Genomic DNA, 18,199 nt, shown 5'->3' on the forward strand with positions numbered 1-18,199 from the left:
AATAGAAACCATTATTACGTTCAACTTGATTTCAAAAGAAGAAACCATGACAAACACTAATAAAAAGGATACTTCAAAAGTGTCAGTAACACCTAGTACATCAGACCTTGTAGTCAGTCACTTACTATTCATCAGCCACCTCTTACTATTAGAAATTCCACAAACTTTTGTCATTATTTAATTCTGCAGACATATCTATCTCTTCTATATTACATACTGCTTTGAAATTCACTGAAGAATTCAACATTCAATACATACAACTAGCCTTCTCCCTATCATAGCTGTGTTACATCAAAGAAGGGAGCACGCTAAGTTTTCTGCAGGCAGACCATGAGTGTTAACTATAACAAAAAACATCGTGTAATGGATTACTAATAGGAGTTTAAGACTTCCCTCTACTATAGCCCAAAGGTCCTGCCTTGGAGATTAAGATGATACACATAAGATCTGGTAACCCAACAAAGAACTTTGAGCAGGACAGGGTTCTAGACCAAAGAGATCTCAAAAAACACATGCACTCTACTCACAAGAGGACCTCAGAGACCACTTATTTCTGAAATAATTCTCAAGCTCAAGAATGTTCTTTCTTAACACAAGGCAGATTTTAAGCATCAAAGAAGAAGAAGGGGCCAGGCGCGGTGGCTCATGCCTGTAATTCCAGCACTTTGGGAGGCCGAGGCGGGTGGATCACCTGAGGTCAGGAGTTCAAGACCAGCCTGGCCAACATGGCGAAACCCCACCTCTACTAAAAATGCAAAAATTAGCTGGGCGTGGTGGCACACGCCTGTAGTCCCAGTTACTCAGGAGGCTGCGGCAGGATAATTGCTTGAACCCGGGAGGCAGAGGCTGTAGTAAGCTGAGATCACACCACTGCACTCCAGCCTGGGCGACAGAGCAAGACTCCATCTCGGAAAAAAATTTTAAGTATTGGAAATTCTTAGCAACCAAAACGTTAAAGAAATGACAGCTCATTGCAAAGGAGAGAGATAATAAAGAACTCAAAAAAGTACAGTAATCCAAGCAATCAATGTTATTCTAATACTCTTTTGCAAAGCCAGATAAACTTTGCACTGAGTTTCTGTGACACAATACTAACTTGCACCAAATATCTAGGACCCAACCGTTAACACACTTAAGAACACATGCTGCTGGGCATGGTGGCTCCCGCCTGTAATCCCAGCACTTTAGGAGGCTGAGGCGGGCAGATCACGAGGTCAGGAGATTGAGACCATCCTGGCTAACACAGTGAAACCCCGTCTCCACTTAAAAAAAAAAAAAAAAAAAATCAGCCCGGTGTGGTGGCATGCGCCTGTAGTCCCAGCTACTCGGGAGGGCGAGACAGGAGAATCGCTTGAACCCGGGAGGTGGAGGTTGCAGTGAGCCGAGATCGCGCCACTGCACTCCAGCTTGGGCGACAGAGCGAGACTCAGTCTCAAACAAACAAAAAAAACACATGACCACCTCTAGAGTACCTCCCCATTAGAAATGCTTGTGAGTGTCAAAATGAGCAGCTGCTGCCCATTCTCACCTTAACTGGAGGGGTGGTTCCTGTAGGATGTCTGCGGATCTGGCAGCCATTCTGGCTGGGCCTCTGCGGCTTGTTGTTCAGTTGGGGCTTCTTGACAGTGCCTCCATGATCATTTCTCACAGAATCAACCTTCTCAGCAGTTGTTTTGCTTAAAAGCTGATTAAGACACATGAATGAGATTAATGCTCTTATCAAAGCAAATAAATATCATCTAGCAAAAGTCCCCTTCTGAGCACAGTTTTCCAACTTATCTAAGATAATAATAGTAAATAGTGTAATTCTTATAAAAAAAAAAACATACCACGGAGCTGTTGGCATCTGGTAGGAATTGTCCAAACTCTGACAACAAATCTTCCTGGTTTTTAAAGAGACGAGCAACCTGGGCATACACCTCCTGCTCTGTCAATGCTGGAGTGTAGTTTCCTCCAGCTTCCTTGGCATTTCTCTGCTCTTTCTGAGGAATTGCAAATGAAAAGAGATCATTTGGGCTACTGTTCTGAGTCACTCATCTTTGCACGCTTTCTGGAATCAGTGTTATCTATTTAGGCTGCAGGTAAGAAGAAAGTCTATGTTCTTAGCACCCGTTCTGACCATAGACTTTCAAGTTGAGAAAAAAAAAAAGTGGAAGATGGTGGATGACAATTCCTTTCAAAACTAGGGTAGTAAATATTTTTGAGACGGAGTTTCACTCTTGTTGCTCAGACTGGAGTGCACTCGTCTCGGCCTCCCAAAGTGCTGGGATTACAGGCGTGAGACACCATGCCCAGCCTAGGGCAATAAATATTAATGCCCAGGGGACCACTACCAACTGACAAAACCTTAGAAATTTCTCCTCCTTCTACTGTACATTAACTAGACTATATAAATCACCATCTAACTGTCCCAGATAAAACAGAGCTTCATTTCATGGGACAGTGACTAACAATCCTGACTGAGGCCAAGCACGGTGGCTCATGCCTGCAATCCCAGCAGTTTGGGAGGCCATGGCGGGCGGATCACCTGAGGTCAGGAGTTTGAGACCAGCCTGGCCAACATGCTGAAACCCCGTCTCTACTAAAAATACAAGAAATCACTTGACCCCGGGAGGTGAAGACTGCAGTGAGCCGACACTGCGCTACTGCACTCCAGCCTAGGCAAAAAGAGCAAAACTCTGTCTCAAAAAAAAAAAAAAAAAAAAAAATCCTGACTGAATGTTGCAGGGCAATCAAGTCAGGCAAATAAAACTGGCTTTACAGCATGGGTGTGGTGGCTCACGCCTGCAATCCCAGCACTTTGGGAGGCCGAGGTGGGCGGATCACAAGGTCAGGAGTTCGAGACCAGCCTAGCCAACATAGTGAAATCCCGTTTCTACTAACAATACAAAAAATTAGTTGGGCGTGGTGGCAGGTGCCTGTAATCCCAGCTACTAGAGAGGCTAAGGCAGGAGTATCGTTTGAACCCGGGAGGCAGAGGTTGCAGTGAGCTGAGATCACGCCACTACACTCCAGCCTGGGTGACAGTGCAAGACTCCATCTCAAAAAACAAACAAACAAACAAACTGGCTTTATAAACATGCATGATAGTTTCTAACTGGTTAATTTCCAGTATGAATTAATGGACACAATAATGGTTACTTGTTATTGGACTAGATGCCCTAAGAGGGTTAAGCCTGGTTAAAACAGGCTGAATGGGCACTCTTCTTACCTGATACGTGTGCAAAATCTCCAGGAATGCTTTGTAGATGTCTGGTTGGCCCTGAAATCTGTTCTTGATCTTATTAACATAGTTGATGGCATGATTAAACTCCACAGGTTGATTGTTCTGCAAGGATGGGGCCGTTCCCAACGAGATTGTCACTGGTGTGTGAGGCTGGACCGGCGGAGAACGTGGGGATGCATACGGTGGAAGTGGGGGAGTCTGCTGACTGGCCGGAGTATGTGCTTGTAGTTGGGAGGGCTAAAAAGAAAAGAAATCTTTATTCTCTTCAGATGCATAGATGAGTTGATACAAGGAAAGCTCAAACTAAAGAGAAACAAGGTGTCAACGTATATCCTTTATTTACTCACTCAGGCCAGGCCATTTTAGTCCAACACAAATCATACTGGGCAGCAGTGGGAGTTGTAGGCGGTTCAAACATGCTGATACAAATATTTCAGCTTCACATTTTCTAAATAAAACCTTAAAACTGGAGCCATCTCCAATTACAGGGAAGAATTTTTCATATGCAATGTTTTAGCTTAGTAGCTCAACAAGTACACATAGAAAAAATCTCATTCTACATAGCCTTTTGATGTCAACAAAAAGACAAAAACTGTTGCAGTAGCTCCACATAAAAAAGTCTTCTATGTCAACTCTGTCCTGTAGAACTGAGATGATGAAAATATCCTTTATTTGCACTGTCTTATACACAGCCACTAGCCACATGTGGTTACTGAGCACTTGAAAGCTAGTGCAAATGAAAAACAGAATTTAATTTAAATAGTCCTATGTGGCTAGTGGCTACTGTGTCAGACAGTGTGGTTCTAGACCAAGAACACCCCATCTTCATCATCATCACTATCACTGTTCATTAGATCTTCTACTTAGCTTGATATAATCTAGTAAGTGAAATAACTTTCATAAAATAACCATGTGGGCAGCAGCACAATTTGACCAGGACAAGATGATGGTTTCTAGCTGTGCTGTCAACTACTACTACACAAAGTCACCACCTGTTGGGATGTTCATGGTTTTATAAGCAGAAACTGTAAAAAGAAAGACCTTGAAAGTTGTTGCTGTGTTGATTTAAATAGATATCTAAGTAAGTGGTGTGTAAATGTGAACCATGTCATAGTGAAGTTTTCATACTGCATTTTTCTATAACGAAATCTTTGTTTCTCAGTATCTAAGTCTTATATAAAGGGGAAACATCAAAGGAAGGTGCTCTCTAGGGATGCATTCATATTGATGCAATATTTTCCAAGTGCTCACCTTGCTGACTTTGGCAGGTGGGGGCTGAGGAGCTGGCTGGGCAGGAGCTGGGGCTGACTGGGCTGAAGGCTGGGAAGGATGTTGGGGTGGTGGTTGAGGCTGTGGCTGGATGCCATGGGTGGGAATCTGATGAACCTGGCCAGGAGTTGTCACATTCACCATGTCATTGGTTTGCACCTCAATTTTGTAGCCAGGGGGCAAGAAGGTGTTGAATCCCATTATCAGATCGGGGTGGCCTTTGAATAGCTGGGACACACGACTAATCACTCCTGGGGTGTCGATGCTGATAAAAAACAAAAAGAAAAGTGATGAACTATAAGCTTGATAAACACCCTGTTAAGAAAAAATTTCATGTTTTTTTTTCTTTTGAGACAGAGTCTCACTCTGTTGCCCAGGCTGGAGTGCAATGGTGCAATCTCGGGATCTTGGCTCACTGCAACCTCCACCTTCTGAGTTCAAGTGATTCTCCTGCCTCAGCCTCCCAAGTAGCTGGGATTACAGGCATGCGCCACCACACCCGGCTAATTTTTGTATTTTTAGGAGAGGTGGGGTTTCACCATGTTGGCCAGGCTGGTCTCGAACTCCTGACCTCAGGTGATCCACCCACCTTGGCCTCCCAAAGTGCTGGGATTACAGGTATGAGCCACCTCACTCAGCCAAAATTTCACTTTCTACTAGGTTTTCTCTAAACAGGAAAACAGATCATCTACGCATTTTAAAATTAACACACGAACTCTGAAATTCCAAAGCCGTTTAGTTTTAGACTCAAAGATACTTGGCCACAATTTTTTTTTTTTTTGAGACAGAGTCTCATTCTGTCGCCCAGGCTGGAGGGCAGTAGCACAATCTCGGCACACTGCAGCCTCCGCCTCCTGGGTTCAAGCAATTCTCCTGCCTCAGCCTCCCAAGTAGCTGGGATTACAGGCACCCGCCACCATGCCCGGCTAATTTTTGGAATGGTCAAAATTTTTAACAGAATATATGTTCACTGTAATAATCCTACCAAGCAGATACTCAGACAATATATATAAAGCTACATATCCCAAACAAGATTCACTCTTTGATATACCAGTATACATCATTTCAGCACACATCTACATTGTTCAGATGAGTTACACTCTTACAACAGTGAACCATGCCAGAATATAAGGGTATCTAAACCAATTCAGAAACCAAGTAGCCTAAATCACTACCAGTGCTACTTCCCTGATTGAGACAAAGCACTGGAAAAAATTTAGTTAAGAAAAATTTACTAATAGGGATAAAAAAGTCTAGTGGCCATAATTTCCATCAATAAAGGAATGCATAAAATAAAGGCATGATTTTGAAAATTCAGCCGCAAAAAGGAGCATCCTTTATCTTCCAGTAAATAAACTATATCCTCTTCCTTCCAAAATCAATATGCCAGATACAAAGCTTGAGTACAATCACACATCTTTTACCTCTGAGATTTAAATTCCTTCATGATGTCAAGGAAATCATTGTAGACCTGAGGCTGACTACCAAATTGCAGCTTCACCTGGTCAAGATAAGATAGCGCATCCTCCACCTGAGGCAGGGATAAATATCAAGGTTATAAAAAGAAAGTACGCCCACAATTACAAAAAAAACAAAAACAAATTATTTATGCCTAAGTATGCTTAATGCAGTAAATGGAATAAAATATATTAAATATATACTTTAAAGTTAGTATGGATACCAATAATAAACTCAAGCTTAAAATAATAATCAACTCATGAAATCTGTAGCCTTGCCTTGGAAAATTTTGAACAGAATGATCAGTGAAGAATAATTACAATGATATGTCATTTATTAATTCATTTCACAAGTATCTACTAAACTGCAACATGCCAGGGCCATTGTGAGTACCAAGGATTCAATGACAAATAATTTGTAGCCCCTCGTCTATAGACGTTTGTTTCTATGTAGTCAGGAATCATAACACAGTGGGTAACCCAGTAATCACTCAATGCCTGGAGATGACATGGGAAGGACATGTCTTCCCCACCAAAAAAAGTGAGGCTTCCCTAGGAGGTAATGTATAAACTGAGACCTAAAGATGACTATAAGCTAGCAAAAGTGAAGACCAGTGAAGAAAATCAAAAGTGGCAGCATGGGTAAAATCCTAGACAGGATACGATATGGGATATTTAGAAATCTGAAAACAGTTTAGTTTGGCTGGAGGATCTGTAGTGAAGAGGAGCACTGGAAGGAAAATTAACAAGATGAGACAGAAAAAAAAATAGGATCTAGATTCTGAAAGGATTTGTAAATCTTGTGAAAAAGCAATTTAGATTTTTATCATCTGCATTTTCGTGTACGCAACTTGACTGCAGTGTTGAGAAAAAAATTGGCACAAGAGCAGAAAAGATTGAAAGGAGGTAGGAAGACCAGGTATGCTACAGGAATAACTGGACAACTCATGTGAAAACAGTGGCTTGAATTATAGTACTGGCCCAGAACAACAGAGAGAACTGCATAGATAAAAAAGCTTTTTGGGTAGTAGAAGTGACAGGATTGGGAAACTGACTGAATAGAGGAGCTAAGGGAGAGCCAGCATTCAAAAGTGATCCGCCACGGAGCACTGTGAGGAAGAAGAGGTGAGAGTGACTCTCGGACCGATCAAAGCCCGCATGCCACTGCATCCCACACCCAGCGCTTACATCCTTCCACATCACCACCACACCCAAGAGAAAGCCTGAAGGGGATGCTAAAGGAGATAGAGCCAAGGTGAAGAACAACCCAGAGAAGATCCGCAAGGTTGTATGCTAAACCTGCTCCTCCAAAGCCAGAGCCCAACCCTAAAAAGGCTGCAGGCCGGGTGCGGTGGCTGACACCTGTAATCCCCCAGCACTTTCAGAGGCAGAGGTGGGAGGATCATCTGAGGTCAGGAGTTCCAGACCAGCCTGACCAACACGGAGAAACCCATCTCTACCAAAAATACAAAAATTAGCCAGGCGTGGTGGCGCATGTCTGTAATGCCAGCTACTCGGGAGGCTGAGGCAGGGGAATCACTTGAACCCAGGAGGTGGAGGTTGCGGTGAGTCGAGATCATGCCATTGCACACCAGCCTGGGCAATAAGAGTGAAACTCAGTCTCAGAAAAAAAAAAAAAAAAAGGCCCCTGCAAAGGAGAGAGAGGAGGTACCCAAAGGGAAAAAGGAAAATGCTGACACTGGCAGGGAAGGGAATAACCTTGCAGGAAATGGAGATGCCAAAACAGACCAGGCACAGAAAGCTGAAGGTGCTGGAGATGCCAAGTGAAACATGTGCATTTTTGGTAACTGTGTACTTCTGGTGACTGTAAAGTTTGAACTATAAAGTTATAAAGTTTGTAAATTTTGAAATACCATTGTTTAAATCAAGCTTTATCAAAATGCAGAATTTTGTTTTGCTTTTTCTAAAGCAATGTTGTTATAGCACACAGAACACTTCATTGTTGTTTTGGTGGGAAGGATCACAGGTCACTAATAGAACGTCTTTGAAGCTGGACTGACGGGGGGAAAACACCTTTCTCTTCTAGTTTTGAGAGACTTCCTCTTGGCTTACAGAAGAAATTCCCTGACTTTATTTATTTACTTATTTAGAGACAGAGTTTTGCTATTGTTGCCCAGGCTGGAGTGCAGTGGTGCGATCTCAGCTCACTGTAACCTCTGCCTCCCGGGTTCAAGTGATTCTCTTGCCTCGGCCTCCTGAGTAGCTGGGGTTACAGGCACCCACCACCATGCCCGGCTAATTTTTGTATTTTTAGTACAGATGGGATTTCACCACATTGGCCAGGCTGGTCTCAAACTCCTGACCACAAGTGATCTGCCAGCCTCAGCCTCCCAAAGTCCTGGGATTACAGGCGTGAGCCACCACACCCGGCCTAGATTCCCTGACTTTTGACACACATGGCCACCTTGGCACAAACACCTTGTGGGATGGAAAAACAAATTCATTTTTACATCCTGTTCTCCCTTCCCACCTTCACAGACCTAACTCCCTTTTACCCAGACACCTGTTGGAACCTAACCCCCAATAATTGGTTACCAGTGTGTCAGGCAGTCAAACTTTCCAGTGATGCCACTGAAATGGCAGCCCTCAAAAGAGCAGTGGTTCCTTTTCTAGACTGTGGATCTTCAGATAAGTCCTGCCATTTTCATTTCACTTCCTGAAAGTCAGGGTCGGCTTGTGAAAAGTTGTTAAACAACATGCTAAATGTGAAGTGTCAACCTTCACTCTAAACTTTCCCTGTTCAGAGCATCAAATGAGACTTCACCGGGTTTTATAGTGGCTTTTTGTTTTTTTTGGTAGCTCATTGTTAAGGATTGTCCATGTTCTGCCTGAAATACCATGACTGTTTATGGAAAGTATCTTTAAAGCTGGATACAGTTTGGCTTGGGGAGAAAAAAAAGTGACCTATCACAAAGAATAACAGGTTGGAAAGGCTAAGCTATGAGTCTGATTTAGGACAGAGACACCCAAAAGAAATCCCCACTAGGTGCTTCCTATTTACTCTGAGATATGTTAAGTTTTATTTTGGTGGTTTAATTGAAGCCTAAATATTTAAAATTATACAAAATATCAGGTTTAAGAAATTTCAGAAATAAACAATTGATGTGATTTAAGCCCATCTTTTTCTTTTTTTTTTTGAGATGGGAGTCTCGTTTTGTCTCCCAGGCTGGAGTGCAATGGCGCAATCTCGGGTCACTGCAACTTTCGCCTCCTGGGTTCAAGTGATATCTCCTGTCTCAGCCTCCTGAGTAGCTAGGATTCCAGGCGCATGTCACCACATCCAACTAATTTTTTTGTATTTTTAGTAGAGATGGGATTTCACCATGTTGGCCAGGCTGGTCTTGAACTCCTGACCTCAACTGATCTGCCTGCCTCAGCCTCCCAATGTGCTGGGATTACAGGCGTGAGCCACCACACCTGGCCAGGCATAGACAGTCTTTTGATCTGTTGCAAAATGGAACATTTACATTCAAGTCAATCAAGTAACTGGTGCTGTGGTCTGAAATGTGTCCCGCAAAATTCTTACATCAAAACTTAATCACCGATATGATGATATTAAGAAGTGAGGCCTTCAGAAAGTGATTGTGGAGCCCTCATGAATGGGATTAGGGACCTTATAAAAGGGCTGGAGTGAACCAATGTTAGTCCCTTCGGCCCTTCTCCCTTCCACAGTGTGAGAACATACATTCAGGGACCATCTCGAAAAACAGAGTTCAGGCCCTCACCAGACACCAAACCAACTGGCACCTGGATTTTATTTTATTTTATTATTTATTTTATTATTATTATTATTTTTTGAGATGAAGTCTTGCTCTTGTCTCCCAGGCTGGAGTGCAAAGGCGCGATCTCAGCTCAATGCAACCTCCGCCTCCCGGGTTCAAGCGATTCTCCTACCTCAGCCTCTCGAGTAGCTGGGATTATAGGCGCCTGCCACCACGCCCGGCTAATTTTTGTATTTTTACTAGAGATGGGGTTTCACCATGTTGGCCAGGCTGGTCTCAATCTCCTGATCTCGTGATCCGCCCGCCTCGGCCTCCCAATGTGCTGGGATTACAGGCGTAAGCCACTGTGCCTGCCCTATTTATTTTGAGACACGGTCTCACTCTGTCACCCAGGCTGGAGTGCAGTGGCACAAATTCGGCTCACTGCAACTTCCACCTCCTGAGTTCAAGCGATTCTCGTGCCTCAGCCTCCAGAGTAACTGGGATTACAGGTGCATGCCACCACGCCTGGCTCATTTTTTTGTATCTTCGGTAGTTTTATCATGTTGGCCAGGCTGGTCTTGAACTCCTGACTTCAAATGATCTGCCCGCCTCAGCCTCCCAAAGTGCTGGGATTATAGGCGTGAGCCACCGCACCCGGCCAGCACCTTGATTTTAGATATCCCAGCCCCCAGAACTTCTCCAGAACTGTGAGAAATAAACTTCTATTATTTAGATTATACAGTCTCAGGTATTTTGTTATAGCAGCACTAATGGATTGAGACAAATGGCTGTTGTTTTTTTTTTTTGAGACGGAATCTCGCTCTATCGCCCAGGCTGGAGTGCAGTGGCGCTTTCTCGGCTCACTGCAAACTCTGCCTCCCGGGTTCACGCCATTCTCCTGCCTCAGCCTCCCAAGTAGCTGGGACTACAGGCGCCCACCACCAGGCCCAGCTAATTTTTCTTTCCATTTTTAGTAGAGACGGGATTTCACCGTGTTAGCCAGGATGGTCTCGATCTCCTGACCTCATGATCTGCCCGCCTCGGCCTCTTAAAGTGCTAGGATTACAGGCGTGAGCCACTGCACCCAGCCCCGAGACAAATGGCTCTTTAAGAGTTCTTCAGACTTCCATTATGGCCATGATTAGTGTTTCAGAGTTGCTAGAAATCAGATTGTATAGTTGGTCAATACTCACTTGTTTGATGGTTAGTTTTTCTATACAAATATCATGACAATTTCTGTTGAAATTCAATGGACTATTTTAATTCATATTCTGAACTTTCCATACTAAAATGTTTCATTAATGACCAACTTAAGTGAACACAAAATGTATTAAGTTTGCAAAAGGAACCAAGACTTTGGAAGATATTTAAGAATAGCATGCATCATTACACAACAAAAGAACAGTTATCAATAAGACATGGTATGGTATAAGGTAACTACTGCAGAGATGGAAAAAGTACAGAAACCCAAAAGAAAGCAATTATGTGTGATATGTGTATGTCTGAAACAAAAAGCTACTGAAAATCACAGCAAACCACTGTTTAAAAATTAGTTATAGGCCGGGTGTGGTGGCTCATGCCTGTAATCCTAGTACTCTGGGAGGCCAAGGAGGGTGGATCCCTTGAGGCCAGGAGTTTGAGAGCAGCCTGGCTAACATGGCAAAACCCCATCCTAGTTAAAAAAAAAAAAAAAAGATACAAAAATTAGGCTTGGTGATGCATGCCTGTAATCCCAGCTATTTGGGAGACTGAGGCATAAGAATCACTTGAACCCAGGCGGGGGAGGGTACAGTGAGTTGAGATGGCGCCACTGCACTACAGCCTGGGCAGCAGAGTGAGACTCTGTCTCAAAAAAAAAAAAAAAAAAAAGTAAAATAAAAGTTATAGAATAATCCTATGCTTTAAAAACTCTGCATGACACTCACGTAATAAATAAGACACCTACATGTAAAAATAGTGAGGAAATTCTCTCATCACCTAAAGCATAGTCCAACTCTTATATAAGCTCTTTATAAATACATGTATACAGTTCTAGAAAGCACAACTTAAAAAAAAAAACTTGGATGTAGTCATTTAGAAGCTACAGATTTAAGGAAGCACTTGGGGAGACCCTTAGACTCTGCTGATAAAGTTTCTTAGCTCACTTCAACAGGGATTTACTACTAAGGCCCTGAATCTCCTGAAGTCTACAATCTTGTTGGAGAGAAAAACACAAGCAACTGTAAAGATAACCTGCTAAATATGTACAAGCAACTGTAAAGATAACCTGCTAAATATGCTAAATATGTATCACTGCTGCTGACATTCAGTAACTAAATAACACCAAACATGCCTCAAATCATTCAAATCCCTTCTTGTCACCACCAATCTACCAAAGACAAAAAAAAAAAAAAAAAAAAATAGACAATGTTGAGGCTTGAAATAATGTATAAGCATTCTCACTGAACGTTTCTTATTTTTGTTTGTTTTTTCTGAGATGGAGTTTCACTCTTGTTGCCCAGACTCGAGTGCAGTGGTATGATCTTGGTTCACTGCAATCTCTGCCTCCTGGGTTCAAACAATTCTCCTGCCTCAGCCTCCTGAGTAGCTGGGATTATTACAGGCATGCGCCACCACGCCTGGCTCATTTTGTATTTTTAATAGAGGCGTGGTTTCATCACATTGGTCAGGCTGGTCTTGAACTCCTGACCTCAGGTGATCCATCCACCTTGGCCTCCCAAAGTGCTGGGATTACAGGTGTAAGCCACCATGCCCAGCCTACATTATTGTAGAATATAAATGATTTATTGAAGTTGATTCAAATGCTTGTAACGCATTTTAAGACTGATCCAAAAATGACAGGCAATGTGGGAATACTGAGTTAAATTACATGGAGGTACAAGAAGCATTTTACCTCTCCTCATTAGAAAGGAAATTCAACAAGTTATTTTATGTAGGAATATAGTCAAGAGCTTGTGACTAAAAGAACACAGCAAGAAATCCTAACTCTATCCATGACTCACTCTATAACCCCAAATCCAAAACCTTTCCTTGTTTCCTTGCCAGTTTCCGTAAAGCAAACAAAACATAATCCATATACTGATACTAAAGAGTCCTGTGAGGAAGGTGGGTAAAAACTGGTGTTGTGCTTTGACAGGGTTGATCGAAAAAGGCTATAGAAATACATATGTTTTTGTTAGTTTAATAAGCAAGTTTATAAGCTATTTTGCAACACTAAAGTATAACTACTAAATATATAGTGTTAATACAGAATTACATCACGCACAACCAAGTTTAAAAAAATATATTTTCAGGACTTAGTAAAGTGCTAAGCCCGCAGCAATAATACATTTTGGTACACAGCCATCACTCTACAAGAGACTGAAAATGTTTTAAAGGAAACATCAATATTCCTTATACACATCTTCCCAAAGACAGAATCCAGAGTGAAGCTTCAGGCCTAAAAAATCTGCGCTCTCTTTAAAAGGCTATGCATTAGTCAATATCATGTAAGCCAATATAGAGAGTAAATTTTACAAAATTACTCTAAAATCACATGGCTTTGCTGTACTTTATAATATTTATGTAGCATTTAATACTCTTAGGCCAATATTAAACAAGTTCCCAAGAATCCACACCAACGAGGGCAGGGACCAAGAAGAACTAAAGTAAGTATCAGGGAAAACAGAAGAAACAACTATTTGCTGCATATGGATGTGTCCTTAGAGGGTTTATTTCTCATTCCTGCCTGCAAGCAACATAAGTAGGTTGCTATAACCAAATGAAGATTTAACATCTCTTCAGAGTTCCTCCATTTATTATTTCCTGAACTTAATTTTATATAAACGTAAAATTAGAAAAATTGAAACCTGAACACTTGCTGCAACAATCACATATTTTGAAAAGTAACATTCAAGTGGTCAGAGATACAAGGTTAGCTGGGAACACAAGCTTCACTTCTCCAGGGATACCTCATGAATTTCAAAGCACTGAAAACCTACCACATATACTCAGCAGAAAATATGAAAACACTGATAATTCATTCAGTTATAGTTTTCCCTAAACTTTATAAAGATTCCCCCCAAAAATGAGCATGTGTTTTACTAAAAATGGACTTGATGATGTGAGTCAATTCAGCTATTCATAAACAGGAATAAAAAGATATAGGTAATAAGAACATTACAGGCATGAGCTGGGCATAGTGGCTTGCACCTGTAATCCCAACACTTTCGAAGGCCAAGGTGGGAGAATCCCTTGAGGCCAGTAGTTTGAGGCCAGCCTGGGCAACATAGTGAGAGACCCCCATCTCTGAAACTAAAAACTAAAAATAAAATTTTAAGAATTTAAAAAGATTGAACTGTAAGACATATTACTGGGCCAATTTACTGTACAAACCTGTAGCCAATCATATATGTGCTCAATAGAGAGTTAAAAAGGAAGCAGCCAAAAAATGAATTTTAAGGTTTATTTTGTATTAAAATGGCCCCACAATCCTGATAACATTTTGAGTGACATGCATTCATACAGTCCACAAACATTTGAGTATATTCTTCTCTGGATCAGGCACTGATGCCAAGATAGGAAACATAAGCAAATTTCACAAAACAAAAACAGTAAAACTTGTGATTCGACAGCTAGTATCTCAGGTTAGAAGTTGTACCACCACAACCAACAAGCTGCAACCAGTATTTCCTGCTAAAGATAAATTTTTCAACCCAAGAAAAAGAGCTGAATACCACCTTCAGCCTCTGAAATTGCTGCTGTCCCTGCACTGGTGCAACTGGTGGGGCTGGATGAGCATGACTCTGGACCACCTGGCCTCCGTGGGGCTGCACTGCTGTTGGGTGATGATGGCTGCTATGAACTGCTGCTATGGCGGGCCCATGACTGCCGGAGCTCTGTGGCATGGCTGAAACCTGGGGTGAACAAAATACAGATAGGAAACTTCAAGGCTTGTACATTCTTCCCCAAATAAGTCTAAATAACACAAATGCACAAAGATAATTAACTGGAAACCCAAATTTCTGCTGGGCATGATGGCTCACACCTATCTCACCTACATGGGAAGATCACCTGAACTCAGGAGTTCAAGGCTGCAGTGAGCTATGATCATGCCATTGCACTCCAGCTTGGGCCACAGAGTGAGACCACGTCTCTAAAAAGAGAAAAGAAAGCCTGGGCGACATAGTGACACCCATCTCCACAAAAAATAAAAACTTGGCCAGGCGTGGCAACATGCACCTGTGGTCCCACCTACTCCAGAAGCTAAAGGAGAAGGATTGCTTGAGTCCAGGAGTTCAAGGCTGCAGTGAGCTGTGATCACACCACTGCTCTCTAGCCCAGGTGACAGAGTGAGACCGTCTCTAAAAAAAAAAAAGAAAGAAAAGAAAAAGAAAGAAACCCAAATTTTCCACAAAAGGAACTGGTTAAATAAATTACAGCCCACCAAAGTTATAACAAAATTATTTGTAGCTATTAAAAATTATATAGCCGGACACGGTGGCTCACGCCTGTAATCCCAGCACTTTGAGAGGCCAATGCAGGCGGATCACAAGGTCAAGAGATCGAGACCATCCTGGCTAGCACGGTGAAACCCCGTCTCTACTGAAAATACAAAAAATTAACTGGGCGTGTTGGCCGGCGCCCACAGTCCCAGCTACTCGGGAGGCTGAGGCAGGAGAACAGCGTGAACCCACGAGGCGGAGCTTGCAGTGAGCCAAGATCGTGCCACTGCAATCCAGCCTGGACGACAGAGCGAGACTCCATCTCAAAAACAAACAAAATATATATATATAGTTTAGCTGGGAACAGTGTCTCACACCTGTAACCAGCACTTTGGGAGGCCCAGGCAAACGGATCACTTGAGTTCAGGAGCTCGAGACCAGCCTGGCCAACATGGTAAGACCCTGTCTCTACTAAAAATACCAAAAAAAATTAGCTGGACGTGGTAACACGCATCTGTAATCCCAGCTACTGAGAGGCTGAGGCACGGTAATCACTTGAACCTGGGAGGTGGAGGTTGCAGTGAGCTGAGATCATGCCACTGCATTCCAGCCTAGAAAACAGAGCAAGACTCTGTCTCCAAAAAGAAGAAAAAAAATTATATAGTTCATCTCAAACTATCTGTGGTAAAGGTTAAATTTTTTTTTAAATTCCAATCCATCAGGGACCACAACTTTTATAAAAATCCAATAAAAATAAATTACTATGAAAGTGAAATAAAAAATACACAAACCCGCCAGGCGTGGTGGCTCACGCCTGTAATCCCAGCACTTTGGGAGGCCGAGGTGGGCGATCACCTGAGGCTGGGAGTTCTCAACACCAGCCTGAGCAACATGGAGAAACCCCTTCTCTACTGAAAATACAAAATTAGACAGGCGTGGTGGTGCATGCCTGTAATCCCAGCTATTCGGGAGGCTGAGGCAGGAGAATCGCTTGAACCAGGGAGGCGGAGGTTGCGGTGAGCTGAGATCACGCCATTGCACTCCAGCCTAGGCAACAAGAGTGAAACTTCATCTCAAAAAACAAAACAAAAATACATAAACCTGTAATTTTTTTTTCTTACCTTTTTATTGAGACAGGGTCCTGCTCTCTCACCCAGGCTAGAGTGCAGTGGTACAATCATGGCTCACTGCAGCCTTGACCTCCCCAGGCTCAGATGATCCTCCCACCCCAGCTTCCCGAGTAACTGGGACTACAGGCATGTACTACCATGCCTGGTTAATTGTTGTACTTTTTGTAGAAACAGGATTTCACCATGTTGCCCAGGCTGGTCTTGAACTCTTGGGTATGAAGTCTGCCTGCCTTGGCCTCCCAAAGTGCTGGGGTTATAGACATAAGCCACTGTGCCCAGCCTGTAACTTTCATTACTGGATTTTACAAATAAAAAATGATCATGTCCAATTGCTCTAATAGTTTCTAAACACTCTCAATTTCTATACTTATGCCATTACAAACTAGTAACAAAGGATACAGATTAGCCATTTTTAAGCCACACTTTCAATAATGATATATATGGATATATTTGAATCTGAAAAAAAAGTTCATAATCCACAAGTTGAATGTATTCATGTACTGTATATAAACTTTTAAATAGTTTTTTAAAGCACATTACACTGGGTGACAGAGAAAGACCCTGTCTCAAAAAAATAATAAAAACACATTACAAAGCAGTATGATAAAAAGATTTCAAACCTTAGACAACTAATATATAGCAAAATGTTGGCATTTAATCTTGTGGTTACAGAATTAAAGATGGCTCTTTCTTTGTTGCTTTTTGTTTTTGAAACAGTCTCACTCTATCGCCCAGGCTGGAGTGCGGTAGCACAATTTCGGCTCACTGCAACCTCTGCCTCCCACGTTCAAGCGATTCTCCTGCCTTAGCCTCCTGAGTAGCTGGGATTACAGGTGCCTGCCACCATGCCCAGCTAATTTTTGTATTTTTAGTACAGACAGGGTTTCACCATGCTGGTTAGACTGGTGTCGAACTCCTGACCTCCAATGATCCACCCGTCTTGGGCTCCCAAAGTGCTGGGATTACAGGTGTGAGCCACCGCGCCTGGCCTACTTGGCTTATTTTGCTTATCTTGATTTGTTACGAGCATTGTATCTAATGTAAAATAAATTTTTTTCCCCAAATTCTTGATGGTTCGGCCTCAAACAAATGTCTTTTCTATTCTTTTATCTCAATCTTTCTCTTGTCCTCTTCTAAGTTTGAGGAAATAAAAGCCAAAACCACTTTCCTTCTATATCTATTGCAAGAAATGCTATAAAAATTTTTTCAGAACTTTTTTCCTTTTTCAGAATTGTTGATCACCACAGAAGACAACAATCTGTCCAAATGCCCGAATGCTCCATCCCCAAAATAAGGAGACTAAATAACATGAAACTTTCTTTCTCTAAACAATGTTAAGTTTTATACCACAATTTAAGAGAGAATAAAACTTTTTTTCAAATCCTCACGTTTATAAAAATTATCCTGGAGGGAGATGAAGAAATGAGGGAGAGGGAGAAACCAAGCAACTATGCATAAATCCACAGAAACAAAACAAGGCATATTAAGAGTAAAAAGAAACTATTTAGACAATTCTAAAAGCTCTAATGTACCTCAAAGATGGGCTAGTATTCTGAGCTTCTGTATTCCAACATGCATGTTTTTTACAGGGTTTACAGGCTTTCACTAGACTGACTTATACAAACACATTATAGTTTCCATTTGGAAGAAATGTAACTATCCCAAATGTAGAAAACAGTCATTAACCTGTTTAGATAATGAAAGTATCTAACTTTTTTTAGATACTTTTTTTTCTTCCAAGTCCTAAAAGATGCCATCTGTTGGCAGTCTTCTGACTGCTGCCTCAGCCCCACAGGAAGGGATTAGACAGCTTCAAGGGGACTCCTGCGGAAGAGTGACACCTAAGGAATCACCATTTCCTACTTCAGCTGCATTTCCTCTTCTTTATATTTTTATACTGAATTTCTAGAAATGGAATTGCCAGGTCAAAAACTAACAAAAGAATCTGACACAAACTGCCAAATTGCTC

General features: G+C 42.0%; 1 protein-coding gene across 8 annotated transcripts in view; it reads right to left on the reverse strand.

The window, feature by feature from the left end:
* Nucleotides 1–18,199, reverse strand: part of SIN3A (SIN3 transcription regulator family member A) — an 84,551-nt gene that overhangs the window by 37,021 nt on the left and 29,331 nt on the right. For all 8 annotated transcript variants that reach the window (XM_054450028.2, XM_063652776.1, XM_054450027.2 and 5 more), the window contains 6 exons: nt 14,396–14,572; nt 5,920–6,026; nt 4,478–4,760; nt 3,212–3,463; nt 1,830–1,982; nt 1,529–1,684 (listed from right to left, as the gene is read on the reverse strand). In XM_054450028.2, the coding sequence (XP_054306003.1) occupies nt 1,529–1,684; nt 1,830–1,982; nt 3,212–3,463; nt 4,478–4,760; nt 5,920–6,026; nt 14,396–14,572 (1,128 nt within the window). The remainder of the gene's footprint in view (nt 1–1,528; nt 1,685–1,829; nt 1,983–3,211; nt 3,464–4,477; nt 4,761–5,919; nt 6,027–14,395; nt 14,573–18,199) is intronic.

The sequence above is a fragment of the Pongo pygmaeus genome, chromosome 16 (assembly GCF_028885625.2).
Source record: "Pongo pygmaeus isolate AG05252 chromosome 16, NHGRI_mPonPyg2-v2.0_pri, whole genome shotgun sequence".
NCBI lineage: Eukaryota > Metazoa > Chordata > Mammalia > Primates > Hominidae > Pongo > Pongo pygmaeus.